Source organism: Silurus meridionalis, chromosome 29 (genome assembly GCF_014805685.1).
Source record: "Silurus meridionalis isolate SWU-2019-XX chromosome 29, ASM1480568v1, whole genome shotgun sequence".
Classification (NCBI taxonomy): Eukaryota; Metazoa; Chordata; class Actinopteri; order Siluriformes; family Siluridae; genus Silurus; species Silurus meridionalis.
Window position 1 is genome coordinate 12,523,658 of NC_060912.1, and position 17,318 is coordinate 12,540,975.

Here is a 17,318-nt window from a genome sequence, read left to right on the forward strand (position 1 = left end):
TGAATGGTCTGAGTTGCAGGAGTCAGTACACGTTGGTGCTGGATTGCCATTGGCTGGACCTGTGGTTGAAGGACTGAGAAAGAGTGGAGACAAAATCAGGAACACGATCAACTCGTTTGCAACCTTCAGGGCTAAAACAAATTAAAGTCAATGGTAGTCAAGGGAATTTCCACTACTACCAGTATCTTTTAACTGGTTATGAGTAAAAGCAGTCAATAGTATCCAAGTAAACTTAGTTGAGGGTATCTGTGGAAATGGGTGACGGTAGTTGATGGTATCTGTGGGAGTGGGTGAGAGTAGTTAAGGGTATCTGTGGGAATCGGTGATGGTAGTTGATGGTATCTGTGGGAGTGGGTAATGGTAGTTGGGGGTATCTGTGGAAGTGGGTGATGGTAGTTGATGGTATCTGTGGGAGTGGGTAATGGTAGTTGGGGTATCTGTGGAAGTGGTGATGGTAGTTGATGATATCTGTGGGAGTGGGTGAGAGTAGTTGATGGTATCTGTGGAAGTGGGTGACGTAGTTGATGGTATCTGTGGGAGTGGGTGATGGTAGTTGATGGTATCTCTGGAAGTGGGTGACGGTAGTCGAGGGTATCTGTGGGAGTGGGCGATGGTAGTTGAGGGTATCTGTGGGAGTGGGTGATGGTAGTTGGGGTATCTGTGGAAGTGGTGATGGTAGTTGATGATATCTGTGGGAGTGGGTGAGAGTAGTTGATGGTATCTGTGGGAGTGGGTGATGGTAGTCGAGGGTATCTGTGGGAGTGGGTGAGTAGTTGATGGTATCTGTGGGAGTGGGTGATGGTAGTCGAGGGTATCTGTGGGAGTGGGTGAGTAGTTGATGGTATTTGTGGGAGTGGGCGATGGTAGTCGAGGTATCTGTGGGAGTGGGTGAGAGTAATTGAGGGTATCTGTGGAAGTGAGTGACGGTAGTCGAGGGTATCTGTGGGAGTGGGTGACGGTAGTTGATGGTATCTGTGGGAATGGGTGACAGTAGTTGATGGTATCTGTGGGAGTGGGTGATGGTAGTCGAGGGTATCTGTGGGAATGGGTGACAGTAGTTGATGGTATCTGTGGGAGTGGGTGATGGTAGTTGATGGTATCTGTGGGAGTGGGTGACGCTAGTCGAGGGTATCTGTGGGAGTGGGTGACAGTAGTTGATGGTATCTGTGGGAGTGGGTGATGGTAGTTGATGGTATCTCTGGAAGTGGGTGACGGTAGTCGAGGGTATCTGTGGGAGTGGGCGATGGTAGTTGAGGGTATCTGTGGGAGTGGGTGATGGTAGTCGAGGGTATCTGTGGGAGTGAACAGGAGTATTTTGTTCTTACCCTGAAAGGCAGCACTGGGGTTTTGGTGGCATATGACAGGATTCTGGATGAACCTTTGCTGTGTTGCACTTGGAGTAATCATCACAGTCTGAGTTTGTGTCTGCAGCGTCTGTGCCTGCACTGGAAAACTCGCTATGGTCTGAGTCTGTAGAGGAACTGAAGAGGCTGCAACCTGACAGCAGACAATAAGAGCAGGATGAAAGAATGCTACAATATCTCCTGTTCAGTGTTAGCATGGATACCGTGTTGTGGGTGTGTGTTTGTGTACAGGATTTACCTGTATGTGTGTTGGTGGTCGTGGTCGGGGCTGCAGTAGGGGGGTTGTTCGGCTCTGATGGCTGACTGCAATGCTTTGTACAGGTGCATATGTGGTGGGTGTGGCCACCACAGCAGGAGCAGAACTGGTGATTGTCACGGTTACAGGGTTGGTCGACTGTACCGGATGCGTTGGTGCACTTTGCATGGGGTCATCAAAAAGATCAGAAAACTCTGAGTTGTTGCTGACAAACTGCAGCATCTCTGTATAGAGAGAGAGAGAGAGAGCGAGCAAGAGAGAGAGAGAGAGCGAGCGAGCAAGAGAGAGAGTGAGAGAGAGAGAGAGAGAGAGAGAGAGAGAGAGAGAAAGAGAGAGAGAGAGGGAGAGGCTTTTTATGAATTTCACAGTAAATACAGCATCAGTATCTTCTTTCTGTACTGATAGAATGCCATGAAACACACACAGGGCATTTTGCACATATTGTATGTAAAACCGATGTGTTCCCCTGATCATCACACTCATATGGTTCACCTCCAAACTCAAACACACGATTTTGTAGAACACCTTTTTTGACTGTACCATAACAGTTTCCCTTCACTGGAACTATGTCTCCCAAACCACTGCTCCTGAACGACCAGGTTCCTGTGCACAAAAGCAAGCTTCATGGATGTTGATGAACCTGAGTGTCCTGCACCAAGCTCTGACCTCCTCAACCCCACTGACCCCCGAGTGAACCCCAGACCTCCTCATAAACACCAGTGTCTGATCTGATCTCACTAATGCATATGTAGTTTATTGGTCATTAATCCCCACTGCCACACCCTAACATCTGTTGGAGAGCCGTTCCAGAAGAGTGGATCTCATTATTACAGTGAAAGGGAAGGAAGGCTTTGTGTGTGTGTGTGTGTGTGTGTGTGTGTGTGTGTGTGTGTTTTTTCGGGCTTGGATGTTGCGCTGTAGATAGCGCCCTCCACAGGATATTTAGCAGATTTCGTTTGATTTGCCGACATGTGAGATGCAAATCCTGTCTGCAGTCTGGATTTTCTGCACTTATTCATAGTTTATTTATTTATTTATTTATTCAAAATGTTTTCATACATTTTCTTCAACATCTTTGTGATGTTCTGTACATCGTGGCTTTAAAATGTTATGAGGAATAATTTTTCGAATGTTTATCCACATTGCCTTTTATAGAAGCATAAAGATTTAAAAAATTATTTTTAAAATGTTTATTTAAAACAGACATATTTTTGTACAAGTTTCTATTACTGTATGTGTAAAGTCTGGTGCAAAAGGACAATGAAATGATGTGTTCAAGCAGAAATGGTAGTAAAAGAATCATTTCCATGTTATTTGTCCTAAATGCATTTAGACTCACAGTCGGACACGTAGGATTGTGTTTTCATCATAACACTGTGGGACATTTCGAGCAAAATTCAGTGTTTATACCAAAAAACATTCTGCTGTATCTTAAGCACTGGAGCACCGTTCTGCAGTTCAAATCACATGTAAATTACATATTAAAACTATTATAAATAATAATATAAATATAAATTATTTCATTTTCCTTTTGCACCAAACTTTGCACATGAAAAATGTAAATGAAACACAGAAATAAACTTCCACTTTATATATTATAATGTAAATAGTTTTGTGATCTGCTCTGCTTCCACTGTCGTTCATTCTAACTGCAGAAAAATAAACAAATAAACAGCCTTCATCAGTTTCATCTCTTTATTAGAAAGATGTTCCGTTTGTGTGCAGTGTGTGAAAGAAAATAGTTGTCTTACACACTTGTTGACTACCTGGTGCCCCCCCACCCAAAGAGACACACACACACACACACACACACACACACACACACACACACAAACGATTCGACTATCAGTAGACTATACACAAGACTTAACATCAGGTGTTTGATTTCTTGTGTGTGTGTGTGTGTGTGTGTGTGTGTGTGTGTGTTCAAGGTTAAGGTAAAGGTTAAGATTAAGGTCATGGTCAAGGTGCATGGCTGCACATGATGGATCCCTGTTCAAACACATGCTACAAGATTTTATTTCTCTCATCATAATCAGTTACATACTAATCCTTTATTACTACTATTATATACCACAAATACCATGTGTGTGTGTGTGTGTGTGTGTGTGTGTGTGTGTGTGTGTGTGTGTGAGATCTGTAATGTGTGTAGACAGCAGTGTGTGTGTGTGTGTTCAAGGTTAAGGTAAAGGTTAAGATTAAGGTCATGGTCAAGGTGCATGGCTGCACATGATGGATCCCTGTTCAAACACATGCTACAAGATTTTATTTCTCTCATCATAATCAGTTACATACTAATCCTTTATTACTACTATTATATACCACAAATACCATGTGTGTGTGTGTGTGTGTGTGATCTGGAATGTGTGTAGATAGTAGTGTGTGTGTGTGTGTGTGTGTGTGTGTGTGTGTGTGTGTGAGATCTGGAATGTGTGTAGACAGTAGTGTGTGTGTGTGTGTGTGTGTGTGTGTGTGTGTGTGTGTCTGATCTAATAGCAGTATCGATACACAGATCAGATCTAATATCGGTATCGGTACACAGATCAGATCTAATAGCAGTATCGATAGACAGATCTGATCTAATAGCGGTATTGGTACACAGATCAGATCTAATAGCAGTATCGATAGACAGATCTGATCTAATAGCGGTATCGGTACACAGATCAGATCTAATAGCAGTATCGATAGACAGATCTGCTCTAATAGCGGTATCGGTACACAGATCGGTAATCTAATAGCGGTATCGGTACACAGATCGGATCCAATATCGATATCGGTACACGGATCTGATCTAATAGCGGTATCGGTACAGATCGGATCAAATAGCGGTATCGGTACACAGATCGGATCTAATATCGCACAGATCTGATCTAATAGCGGTATCGATAGACAGATCTGATCTAATAGAGGTATCGGCACACAGATCGGATCCAATATCGATATCGGTACACAGATCTGATCTAATAGCGGTATCGGTACACAGATCGGATCTAATAGCGGTATCGGTACACAGATCGGATCTAATAGCGTATCGGCACAGATCGGATCAAATAGCGGTATCGGTACACAGATCGGATCTAATAGCGGTATCGGTACACAGATTTTATATAATATCGTATCGGTACACAGATCGGATCTAATAGCGGTATCGATAGACAGATCTGATCTAATAGAGGTATCGGTACACAGATCGGATCCAATATCGATATCGGTACACAGATCTGATCTAATAGCGGTATCGGTACACAGATCTGATCTAATAGCGGTATCGGTACACAGATCGGATCTAATAGCGGTATCGGTACACAGATCGGATCTAATAGCGGTATCAGTACACAGATCGGATCTAATATCGGTACACAGATCGGATATAAAACCGGTATCGGTACACAGATCTGATCTAATAGCAGTATCGATAGACAGATCTGATCTAATAGCGGTATCGGTACACAGATCGGTAATCTAATAGCGGTATCGGTACACAGATCGGATCCAATATCGATATCGGTACACAGATCTGATCTAATAGCGGTATCAGTACACAGATCAGATCTAATAGCGGTATCGGTACACAGATCGGATATAAAACCGGTATCGGTACACAGATTTTATATAATATCGTATCGGTACACAGATCTGATCTAATAGCGGTATCGGTACACTGATCGGATCTAATATCAATACACAGATCGGATCTAATATCAATACACAGATCGGATCTAATATCGGTACACAGATCGGATCTAATATCGGTACACAGATAGGATTTAATATCGGTACACAGATCGGATCTAATATCGGTACGCAGATCTGATCTAATATCGGTACACAGATCGGACACACTGGACTGTTTACCGTCGATGTCTCCCAGAGTGAACTCATCTCCGAGCTCGGACAGAGTCTGGTCCATGGTATCCATCAGAAATCCTCCGCCGTCCATCTTCTCACATTAACCAGTGCTTCTCTACTGTATCTCTGCGCGCTCACACTTTTTATATAAAATAATAAATACAAAATGATTAAAAACTGTAAAAACACGACTCTTTCCGCATCTCTCCGGCATTCAGAAGCTTCTTCTACGAGCAAAACGCCGCCATCTTGGTTTCCGCCACTGACGTCATTCACAAACAACTCCTCCGTGTGTTTTTCCTCTTCCTCGGCTCCTGATTGGTCCACCGTTTTGGCTGCTGTCGCGTGATCAGGCGGTCTGGACCAATCATGTCGCTCGCTGCAGCGTGGTCTGATAGTACGTCGATGAGCAGAGGTTCCATTCAAATTTAAATACGCTCCGCCCTCTTGCTCCTGAATATTCAACAGCAAGAACCAAAATATATGAATATTTATGAGAGTTGAAGAAAAATATAAATAATGGCTTTACTCATCAACAGGAAGTTATGGAGATGCAGCTTTTTGAACTGAGCTCTTATAACAAGCCAGATGGTCCGTCTCCTCTTAAGTCTGGAGGACGTGGTGTCCATGGATTCACAGAACAGTTTTCCACTTTGCCTCAGGACACTTTATATGAGATTTGGTCAAGAGAGGATGGTGGTGTTTCTGGATCATGTTCACGCACGACTTCTTCTTCTTTACATGATTTAACCTGCATTTGAGGATGACATGGAGAACTGTGTCCCCACAGTCAGCTGGAGTGGTAGAGAGAACAAACAGAACCGTTAAGGAACCTGTTACTAAAGCCTGCATTGAAACAGGCTGAAATTGGACTGTTCTCCTGGCAGTACTCACAGAAATGAGAACGACGCCATCTTTCACAAAAACTAATATTTTGAAAGTTTAATGTTCAGGTCTTTCCCGACCCCATGGGTCAGGGGACGCACTGGAGTTTCTTCCTCATGTAACCTGGAAGTGATGGTGGATGACTACGTTTCTGCCCTGGTTGAAGAATTGAATTCTATTAGTGCTGATGTCTCATTAACTCTCCCTCAGGTCCTGATGCGAAGCCTGAAGCCTACCAAGGTCTGAGAAACATGGTGATGTCTTGGAGAACGTGAAAAAACTGCTGAGCAAAGTTTTTTTGAGAAGATTAAGAATTTATGTATGAGTGTTAAACACTACTTTGTTTTGGTTTTGATTCTTGTATGTTGAATTGATGGAATTTTAATTTGTATGTTGCCGTGTTTGATAATGATGATGATGAAGATCGACAGGACATTAGTTTAGTTTGGGATAAAAATCTAACAAGGACAATTAATCACCTTCAGCCAAAATCATACAATTAAAAGAACCAAAGACTTAAATTACTTCAGTCTGTGTGCACTGAGTTAATTTAATACACGAGTTTCACAATTTGAGTTGAATTACTAAAACTAATGAACTTTTCCACAACATTCTAATGTATTGAGATGCACATGTATATATGATTGGAATATAGTTAAAGTTTGTGTATGTAGACATGTTGGGGATCTGATTATAAAAAATGTAACCTTTTATTTCATTTCCAGTCAACAGAACAAAATGAACTTAATGACTTAAAAAAGATTCATTCATTTTGATGAACGAGATTCAAAGAACTGAGTCACTAAAATGATCTGAACTTCCATCACTGTAATCTGAAAGAGGATTAAATAAAATCTGGCTAAATCTGATGACATTTTTTTTCAATAAAGATTACTGGTGTGAATTTCCTGCTGATTCTGAACACACCCCCTTATCAGCTGTCAGCATGACTGTCATGTGCCTCTGCGAGTTTTCTGGTACTTGTGTTGCCTCTAATGAGAAACCATGTTGTTCATTTTCACAGACTGAAGTCATGTCTTCCTCCACTGATATTTGGATCACCTTGATTGGAAAAACTGCCGTGGGAAAAGTTCTGTGGGAAACACCATCCTACACATGAACAGATTCCCTGTAGGTTCTGGATCTTCATCAGTGACCAGAAGATGTCAGAAGGAGAGTGTTGTCCTTACAGGAAGGACAGTGAAGGTTGTAGACACTCCAGATTCTTTCCTTTTTACACATAAAGAAGATCCTGAAGATCTTGTCAGTGAGATAGAGCAGAGTGTGAGATTATCTTCTCCAGGAGTTCATGCATGCGTGTTAAAACCCACCACATTTACAAAGCAGGAGGCAGAAACAGTGTCCCAGTTTAAACAGATCTATGGAGAGGAAGTGTTTAGACACACAGTATTGGTGTTCACACATGGAGATCAGCTTCATGGTGTACGGATGGATATGTTAATCAGACAGAATGTGTACTTGATGGATTTAGTGTCTCTCTGTGGTGGGAGATTTACAGTTCTGAACAATGCTCTAAATGACCGTGATCAGGTTTATTATCTACTGGATATTATAGACAGAATGGTGTCTGGTAACGAGAACAAATTCTACACGTTGGAGATGCTGCAGGAGACACAGAGAAGAACTGAAGAACAGAAAGAAATGCTTTTAGCACAACAGCCTAAACACCAACACCAGATGGATCTCGAGCGAGCAAAGAGGGAGACAGAGATCCGTGTGAGGAAAGAGATAGAAGAGGAAATGAGGGTCAGAGCAGTAAATGAGGAAGAAGAGAAGAACAGTACTACAGGAGAGAACGATGTGGACGATGAAGAGCAGAAGATTAGCAAGAAATCTCTTGACCTGGAAGATGTAGTTAAGTGGTGTGTTAGTCAGCAGAAATATATTTGTGTGATTGCATTTTTCTCTCTAATTGTAGGAGGTATGTTCAGCTCAGGCTCTACAGACCGATGGGCATTTGTATGTGGATGTGGTTTGGGTGGATCAGCAGAAAGAAAGATCTGGGTTCTGATGTGGAGAATTCAGTTCAGGACGTCTTGTTCAACAGCGTCTTTATGATTTGTATCAATACTTCAAAAAAGTCTTTGGTGTTGTGTGTGGTGGTTTATTTGGGTTCGGTGTAGGCTTCATCTTGATGCTTAATGCAAATGTATGTTTATTATTTGTGAAATGAATCTGAACATAAAGCATGAAGACTAAATATTCTTGTAAGCAGTGTTGGGGGTAACGCGTTACAAGTAACGTGCGTTATGTAATAATATGACTTTTCTGGAGTAACGAGTAAAGTAGCACGGATCTTTATACATGTACACATTAATATCTAAGTTACTTTTTAAAAAAGTAATGCATGTTAAATTTCAGTTAAATTATTTTGCATAAAAAAATAAATAAATACTGAATTAAAATGAACGTAGTCACGTAGAATCACGCAGTCACATGTGCGAGCCGCAGGAACAGAAGCTGGTCAGTAGCGGAGATGACAAACCAGAGAATTACATCACTGTGATGGAAGTGTTCTTATTATTTTAAAATAGTGGAGGAAAAGGAGAAAGGAATAATGGTGAAGTGTAGATTATGTGTTGGGGAAAAGCTCTTACAACTGCAAAAAATACCACTTCAAAAAAAAAAAAAAAAACATCAGCATGCAAAGCACAGCACTACAGGTGTGTGTGTGTGTGTGTGTGTGTGTGTGTGTGTGTGTGTGTGTGTGTGTGTAATTTTGCATGTATGGAAATGGAGACTGTCAGAAGTTTTGCGCAGTAATAGACGAGAAATCCGATCTGCAGAGAGGAAGTGGAAAAAATCACAACTTGATGTAGACCTCTCATCTTACCGTGCACTCCTGACCAAATTTTCTTTGGAGGTGACTTCTGCCAAAACTGCCTTCTACAAGGAAAAGCTTGAGGCCTCTGCACAAGATCCTCGTAAGCCTCACAACATCTCTTCTCTACTGAACCCCCCTGCTGCACCTGCTCCATCCTCCCTGACTGCTAATGACTTTGCCTCCTTCTATGATGAGAAGATTAGGAAAATCTGCCAGACCTTCACTTCCTCCAACAATGGCTACAGAACACAGCCAACAATCCACTACGTCTCTGTCAAGCTTCTCAACCTTAACAGAAGATGAGATACTGCAAGTCATCCGATCCTGCAATCTCACCACCTGTCCTCTGGATCCAATCCTTCAACTACGCCCAGACCATCACGCAAGATCTCCTGCCCTTCATCTCCACAATCATCAATGGGTCATTAACATCTGGCTATGTACCAACTACCTTCAAGCAAGCAAGGGTCATTCCTATCTTGAAGAAACCTGCTCTGGATCCATCAGACATCAACAACTACAGACCGGTATCACTTCTCCTTTCTTTCTAAATCTCTGAACGCACTGTTTTTAACCAACTGTCTGTCTATCTCACAGAACAACCTCCATGATCCGAACCAGTCTGGGTTCAAAGCGCACATTCCACAGAGACGGCCCTATTGGCTGTTTCTGAGAAACTACATGCTGCTCGGTCAGCCAAGCTGTCATCTGTACTTATCTTCCTGGACCTTTCAGCAGCATTTGACACAGTCAACCACAAGACACTTTTGTCAACCCTCAAGAGCCTTGGTATCTGGAACAGCATGGGAATGGTTTGCTTCCTACCTGGAAGGTCGCTCATACCAGGTAACATGGAGGGATCCACATCTGCCCCATGCAGACTCACCACTGGTGTCCCACAAGGCTCTGTACTTGGTCCCCTCCTTTTCTCCCTCTATACCCACTCCATTGGTGAAGTCATATCCTCACTTGGGTTTTCTTATCACTGCTATGCAGATGACACTCAACTCATCTTTTCTTTCCTCCATCAGATACCACAGCTTCCGCCGGATCTCAGCATGCTTGTCAGACATATCTTTATGGATGAGTGCTCACCAACTTAAACTCAACCCCAGCAAAACAGAACTGCTGGTCATCCCAGGTGATTCATCTCCAGGTCAAGATCTACAAATAACACTTCATGACTCTCTGCTCTCCTTCAGCCACTGCTCGTAACCTTGGGGTAACTATGGACAATGAACTGTCTTTTTTCCCACATGTCGCTAATGTTGCTCGTTCTTGTAGATTTCTTCTCTATAACATCCGAAGGATTCAACCATTTCTGTCCATACAGGCTGCCCAGTTGCTTGTTCAGTCTCTTGTCATTTCAAGACTTGACTACTGCAACTCTCTGCTGGCAGGTCTTCCCCTGAACGCTATTCGTCCACTGCAAATGATCCAAAACGCAGCTGCACGACTTGTGTTCAATCAACCCAAGTTTTCCCACACCACCCCACTGCTGCACTCCCTTCACTGGCTTCCAGTAGCTGCACGTATCAGATTCAAAACACTGATGCTTGACTACAAGGCCAAAAATGGACCAGCACCATCTTACCTCAGTGACCTCATCACATCTCGCACTGCACCACGCTGTCTGAGATCCTCCAGCACTGCTCCACTGGTACCACCTTCTCTCAGAATGAGAGGTAAGTACAATTCAAGGCTCTTCTCTGTTTTGGCACCGAGGTGGTGGAATGAACTTCCCCTAGATGTCCGTACAGCAGAGTCCCTGATTATCTTCAAGCGACGACTGAAGACCTACCTCTTCCTGAAATACCTAAATTAGCACTTTCCAAGTTTGTAGAATTTGAGTTATATTTATATTAAGTGTGTAATCTTGTGTACCAGTGTAGATTTATTCATTACTAGAGATTTAAAGCACTTTTGTACGTCGCTCTGGATAAGGGCGTCTGCTAAATGCCGCAAATGTAAATGTAAATGAGACTGAAATATAGAAACCTTTCTATAGCAGATCTGTGGACTGCTCAGAATAAAAGCTTTCCGTGGGAGACACATGTACGATGCCATCACAGCGGAGAGAGAGAGAGAGAGAGAGAGAGAGAGAGAGAGAAAGACAGAGAGAGAGAGAGAGAGACAGATATATATATATATATATAGAGAGAGAGAGAGAGAGAGAGAGAGAGAGAGAGAGAGAGAGAGAGAGAGAGAGAGAGACACAGATATATATATATATATATATATATATATATAGAGAGAGAGAGAGAGAGACAGAAAGAGAGAGACAGAGACACACAGATATATATATATATATATATATATATATATAGAGAGAGAGAGAGAGAGAAAGACAGAGAGAGAGACACACAGAGATATATATATATATATATATATATATATATATATATATAGAGAGAGAGAGAGAGAGAGAGAGAGAGAGAGAGAGAGAGAGAGAGAGAGAGAGAGAGAGAGAGAGAGAGAGAGAGACACAGAGATATATATATATATATAGAGAGAGAGAGAGAGAGAGAGAGAGAGAGAGAGAGAGAGAGAGAGAGAAAGACAGAGAGAGAGAGAGACAGAGAGACACACAGATATATATATATATATATATATATATATATATATATATATATATATATATATATATATATATATATATAGAGAGAGAGAGAGAGAGAGACAGAGAGACAGAGAGAGAGAGAGAGAGAGAGACACAGATATATATATAGAGAGAGAGAGAGAGAGAGAGAGAGAGAGAGACAGAGAGAGAGAAAGAGAGAGAGAGACACAGATATATATATATATATATATATATAGAGAGAGAGAGAGAGAGAGAGAGAGAGACAGAGAGAGAGAGAGAAAGAGAGACAGATTTCTTAATGAAAATGATCTATATTACACCTGTTACACCTGTTACACCTGTAAGGCATGAAAGAGATACAAGTAACGCAAAAGTAATATAACGCATTACTTTCCATAAAAAGTAACTAAGTAACGTAATTATTTACTTTTTTGGGGAGAAACTCAATATTATAATGCATTACTTTTAAAAGAATCGTTCCCCAACACTGGTTGTAAATGTTTGAAAGTAATTATGGTGTATGATGCACATGAACAGTCATTAAGAGTTCTGTTATTGATTTGTTTAGAATTAGTTTCATGGCTATAATACAGCAGATATGTGTACAATGTGTCTGAAATGTGAACTTTACTGACCCTGGTATGAAGTCAGGATTGTTCTCATATTGCTGAAATCAGCTCTCATGATATTACATAATTATATCAGATGCTATAAAAAACAAGATCTCATACAAACTCATTTTTATGGCATATCTTAAATTTTCCTGTTATTTGTATTTATTTTGGTGACGTTTCTGATACAATCCTCCATTTCTAGTGCTCCAGCACACGAACAAAAAGCAATTACATATAAGTTAGTGATGAATTAGTTTTTACCTCTAAGCACAATAATGGTGTTATATAAAAGACAAAACACTGGTAATTTAGTGATAGAATTATTATTATGATGATATGTGACTGTATAGAAGCTCTACAGAATTCCCCGTAACAGTTTACATTGCAGTTAAACAGAATTGTGTAGTTTATAGGTAACTGGTGCTTCAGCCAGTATGTAGAACCTCTGGAAGAAAAATTTCAGATTTAAATCTGACATAAAAATAAAAGATTTACGCTTCAGATAAAAACCCACAAAATCATCATCATGACATTAAATTCTGTGAATTCAGTGGATAAAAAGCCAAATATATGATTAAGGAGGATGAAGAACATGTAGGGTTTATTCCCATTAAGATTCATTATTTCACCTCATGACCTAATTTTTTATTTTTTAGAAATTTACCAACAAAACCAACAGCACTAACAACAGCAGCAACAACACCACCAACAACACCACCAACAACAGCACCAGGAGCAGCACCAACACCAAGACCAACAACAGCACCAACACTAGCACCAACACCAGCACCAACACTAGCAGCAGCACCAACACTAGCAGCAGCACCAACACTAGCAGCAGCACCAACAACAACACTAGCAGCAGCACCAACACTAGCAGCAACACTAGCAGCAGCAGCACCAACAGCAGCACCAGGAGCAGCACCAACACCAAGACCAACAACAGCACCAACACTAGCACCAACACCAGCACCAACACTAGCAGCAGCACCAACACTAGCAGCAACACCAGCACCAACACTAGCAGCAGCACCAACACTAGCAGCAACACCAGCACCAACATCAGCAGCAGCACCAACAGCATCACTAGCAGCAGCACCAACAGCAGCACCAACAACAGCACCAGGAGCAGCACCAACACCAACAACAGCACCAACACTAGCACCAACCCTAGCAGCAGCAAGAATGTATTTCTTTTCTGATTCTTTTCTCTCTATTTTTTCTCTCCTCCTTCTGACTGATTCTTTCCTCTTTCTCTTTCTTTTCTTTAAATTCCTGTCTGACTCTTTGCTCTGTCTCTCTCTTTATATTCTCTATTTCTTTCTTTCTTTGTTCTTCCTCTTTTGGTTTTTGTTCTTCTTCCTCTCTCCTCACCCTCTCCTCCTCCTCCTTTCTGAATTGTGCTGCTTCCTCAAACATCTGATTGGAGTAGCAGCTTCCTCCGTTCTTCTCCACCATGTTGTTGATCTTCTGCAGTAGCTCACTGACCTGCTCTCTGTTCTTTTTATCTTTATTATTAAACACGTGATACCCCCCCCCCACACACACTGCTGCACTAGTCTATATAAACTCTTATTCTCTTTAATCAGATCCTTTATGTTTTCTCCCTGTATTTGGTCTCCATGGGTGAAAAGAACCATTGCATATTTCCTCACTTCTTCTCCATAGATCATTTCAATGTTCTCAATAATTTGCATTTCCTGATCTGTGAATCTGCCCAACTGCAGAACAATGAGGAAAGCATGAGGACCTGGACTGGACATATCAATACTCCTCACTATCTCCTCAGCTATCACATCAAGATCAGCAGAAGTGTCAAAGAGACCTGGAGTATCAACCACACACACATCATTGTCTCCAACACGACCCTGGTGAACTTCACTCCTACTGGTGACTGAATTCAGACTGAATTTAGATTTGAAACATTTCTCCCCCAGGATGGTGTTTCCTGTTGCACTCTTTCCAGCTCCAGTTTTCCCCAACAGCACAATCCTCCTCTCAGAACTGCTGCTGCTGCTCACTGGTGGAGTTTCTGTCTTTCTTCTGCTCAGATGTGATGCTGTTTGGGGGAAAATGAAAAGTTTAGAGTGAAAATAAATAAAAGTATAAAATGTTGGAGAATAGTGAAGTGAAGCAGTAGGATGATGAAGTAAACAGTGTTTACCAGAAATAATAGAATTTAGAAGAAGAAAAACTCACCAGAGTGTAAGATGTTCTTGGAAACTTTGACCAGAAGGTCTTCAACCTGCTTGTTATTATTGTGTATCTTGTTGTTGAAGACGTGGTATCTGTTGTTGTATCGCTGCACCAGCTCCTTCAGAGGTTCTGTATCCCTGATAAACTCCTCTATGGTCTGCTCCTCGTCCTCTAGATCATCTCCTCCAGTGAAGAGGATCCAGGTCTTTTCCATCTGACATGGTTCTAACAGTGACTCGATCTCCTGCACAGCTTTCTGCTGTTCCTTAGTGAACCTCTCTGCCCTGATGACTAGGAGATACGTGCAGAAGTCTGATTCTGACTCACACGAGGTGAGGACACTCTGACATTTCTGTCTGATCTGATCATCACTCAGCTCAGTGTTACAGAACCCTGGAGTGTCATAAACAGACACTGAGAGTCCACAAACTGTGCCTTCTTCACTTTGAACATCTCGAGTAACAGAGGTGGGACTTCTCCTAGAGGTGAAAGCTTTTCTCCCTAATATGGTGTTTCCTGCTGCACTTTTTCCTGAACCTGCTTTTCCAAACAAGATGAAATTCAAGTTTGGTGATGACCTCCCATGGGTACGACTCATCTTCACTCTGTAGACTTCTCATTTTCTGATGTCTGTATAACGCCGTCTCTTACACTCATTGAATGTTTTTGTTAGGTTCTGTGGTTGTTCTTTCTTTCATGAGTCCAAATATAATTTGCTGTATATTTAAAAGTCTAGTATGTAGACGCCCTCTTTAGGTGATGAACGGTACTGCAGCTTCATTATTGTCAAGGGGAATTCCAGGCTGTGTCTAAAATCACATAGTGCACACTAAACAGGAAGTAGCCCAGTGTAGACACCAGTGCAGTAGTGTGTGGTTTGGGACGTGTCCTAAAGCAGAAGCTGTAATGATCTGTGGATTAGAGAGAGAATAAGTGTGGATATAATTGAGTGTAACAGACACAGAATCTGTACTGAAGTAAACACTTCTATCACTTACACCTGTACTGCTGATAGCTGATGAAGGAGGACCTTCATCATCCTCACACTCTTATCACTGTTTACAGCAGTAATTACAGCACGTTCTTTATATAAGAGTTAAACAGAAACAGATTTCTGAATAAAACACCTAAAAACACTGTTACTGTAGGAGTCATGGCGCTGGTTAGCTTCTGCTGCTAAACACCAATAAAACCGCCCATAAAGCTGATCTTCAACTGTGTGTGTGTGTGTGTGTGTGTGTGTGTGTAAAATGCTTCTTCCGGTTTCTTCTCTACTGAAGCTGAAGTCTCGGAGTGTTTGATGATTTAATATTAATGTACATTACAGTGTAAAATCCATCATAAAGAGGTTTATTAGCTCTTACCTGGTGAAAAGAGATTAAACAGAAAGTCTGTTCGTGTCTGAAGGTCGAGTTTTCTTGATGAAATGAAGCTTTCGGTTTCTCAGTGCCGAGTAACGCTGTGTCGTTCTCTAAAGAATCGGTTCAGTGAGCCGACTCTTTTCAGTGAGTCTTTAAGGGCTGTGTGTATAAACACTGTCTAATCTGCAGTGAACAGTAATAAAATAAATGTAATTCTGTACTTAAGTCACTTTTTCACGTTTTCATCACGGAGCTTCCAAATAAAATCTTAATTTTAATATATTCTTTTTTTTGCTGCTCATTTTCACAGTCACATTAATGACTTTATTATGTGATGGTGAATGAACCTGGTCGTGACTCGGAGTCTGCACAGACCACTGGAGAAGTTCCTTCACTCATACACTCAGAAAGGTTGAGTGACGTCACGTCAATAAGGAGAACTGAACTCAAATTAAAACTTATAGATGACAAAAAGGTCTAAACTCTCAGGAGCCCAATTCAGACAAACGTGTAAAAGATAAAGGTGTGTCTGAAGCTCCATCACTCTTCTCGTTATGAACAGAATCTTCTCTCTGCTGGTAAGGTAGGATTCTGACTTTGTATATCTTCTTTACTCAGTTGATTGTTGAATGTTGGTCAGTGATTATTAGTTCTATCAGGTGAGTAATGAAGGGAAGTTTCAGTCTCACTTGAGGAGTGAATTGTGGGTAGGAACACTTACTTATATTGACGATGCTCCTGTAGAGGTTGTAGGTGACCCTCCTGAGGCCAGTAACGCTTAGTGTTTATTTATCAGTTCATATATTGTTCTTTTGTGTTCTTAAAATTCTCAACGTCTTGGAGAACATGACATAACTGCTGAGTAAAGCTTTTTTTGAGAAGATTAAGAATCTGTTCACGAGTGTTGAACACTACTTTGTTTTCAGATTGATTCTTGTGATCCTGTTCCCAGGAAGAACATCCTGTGATGGTGTGAGGCAGTAAATCAGAAATGAATTAAAGTGCCATTGTTAAGATGTTAAGATGGTTCTCACACTGGTTCTCTAAACACATTTATATGTTATCTGTTTAATGTCTATAGGATCTTTCCGATGTGAGTATGTAAGGTATACAGAAAGTCTTTATCTGGACTCACACATCTCCAGTTGCTATGTCTTCTTACCCAATCAGGAACAGCTTTAAGTCAGGTTTTTTTCAGTGTATATTTACTTGTCTGTTATCTGCAATAAACTGAAGAAGAACATTGCTCCATTCTGTGTGCTGTGATTCTTCCCTGATCAGAAAAGACACCACGGGCATCGTTGATCACGTGTTTTGTTCTGTCATGATGAAAATCTAACATTAGGTTAATATGAGAGCAATCAGAT

General features: G+C 41.3%; 3 protein-coding genes across 3 annotated transcripts in view; 1 reads left to right on the top strand and 2 right to left on the bottom strand.

The window, feature by feature from the left end:
- Positions 1-5,718, bottom strand: part of srebf2 (sterol regulatory element binding transcription factor 2) — a 12,472-nt gene extending 6,754 nt beyond the window's left edge. The window contains exons 1-4 of the mRNA XM_046843661.1: positions 5,476-5,718; positions 1,603-1,844; positions 1,326-1,497; positions 1-73 (exon numbers count right to left, since the gene is read on the bottom strand). The exon at positions 1-73 is cut by the window's left edge and continues 46 nt beyond it. Coding sequence (XP_046699617.1) covers positions 1-73; positions 1,326-1,497; positions 1,603-1,844; positions 5,476-5,560 — 572 coding nt within the window. The 5' untranslated portion in view covers positions 5,561-5,718. The remainder of the gene's footprint in view (positions 74-1,325; positions 1,498-1,602; positions 1,845-5,475) is intronic.
- A 174-nt stretch (positions 5,719-5,892) lies between these two features.
- On the top strand, positions 5,893-8,571 carry LOC124381796 (GTPase IMAP family member 7-like). Its single transcript, XM_046843662.1, has 2 exons — positions 5,893-6,594; positions 7,379-8,571. Exon 2 carries the CDS (start codon positions 7,471-7,473, stop codon positions 8,431-8,433), a length of 963 nt encoding a protein of 320 aa, XP_046699618.1. The 5' UTR covers positions 5,893-6,594; positions 7,379-7,470; the 3' UTR covers positions 8,434-8,571.
- A 4,921-nt stretch (positions 8,572-13,492) lies between these two features.
- Positions 13,493-16,098, bottom strand: LOC124381778 (GTPase IMAP family member 7-like). The gene is given in 4 exon segments (XM_046843638.1): positions 13,493-13,933; positions 13,936-14,453; positions 14,594-15,501; positions 15,955-16,098. Coding segments are annotated over 3 exon segments (1,482 nt in total). The 5' UTR covers positions 15,189-15,501; positions 15,955-16,098; the 3' UTR covers positions 13,493-13,564.
- Positions 16,099-17,318: the final 1,220 nt, after the last annotated feature.

Coding starts and splice junctions, on each gene's coding strand:
- LOC124381796 (XM_046843662.1), top strand. CDS start 7,471: ATGAACAGATTCCCTGTAGGTTCTGGATCTTCATCAGTGACCAGAAGA.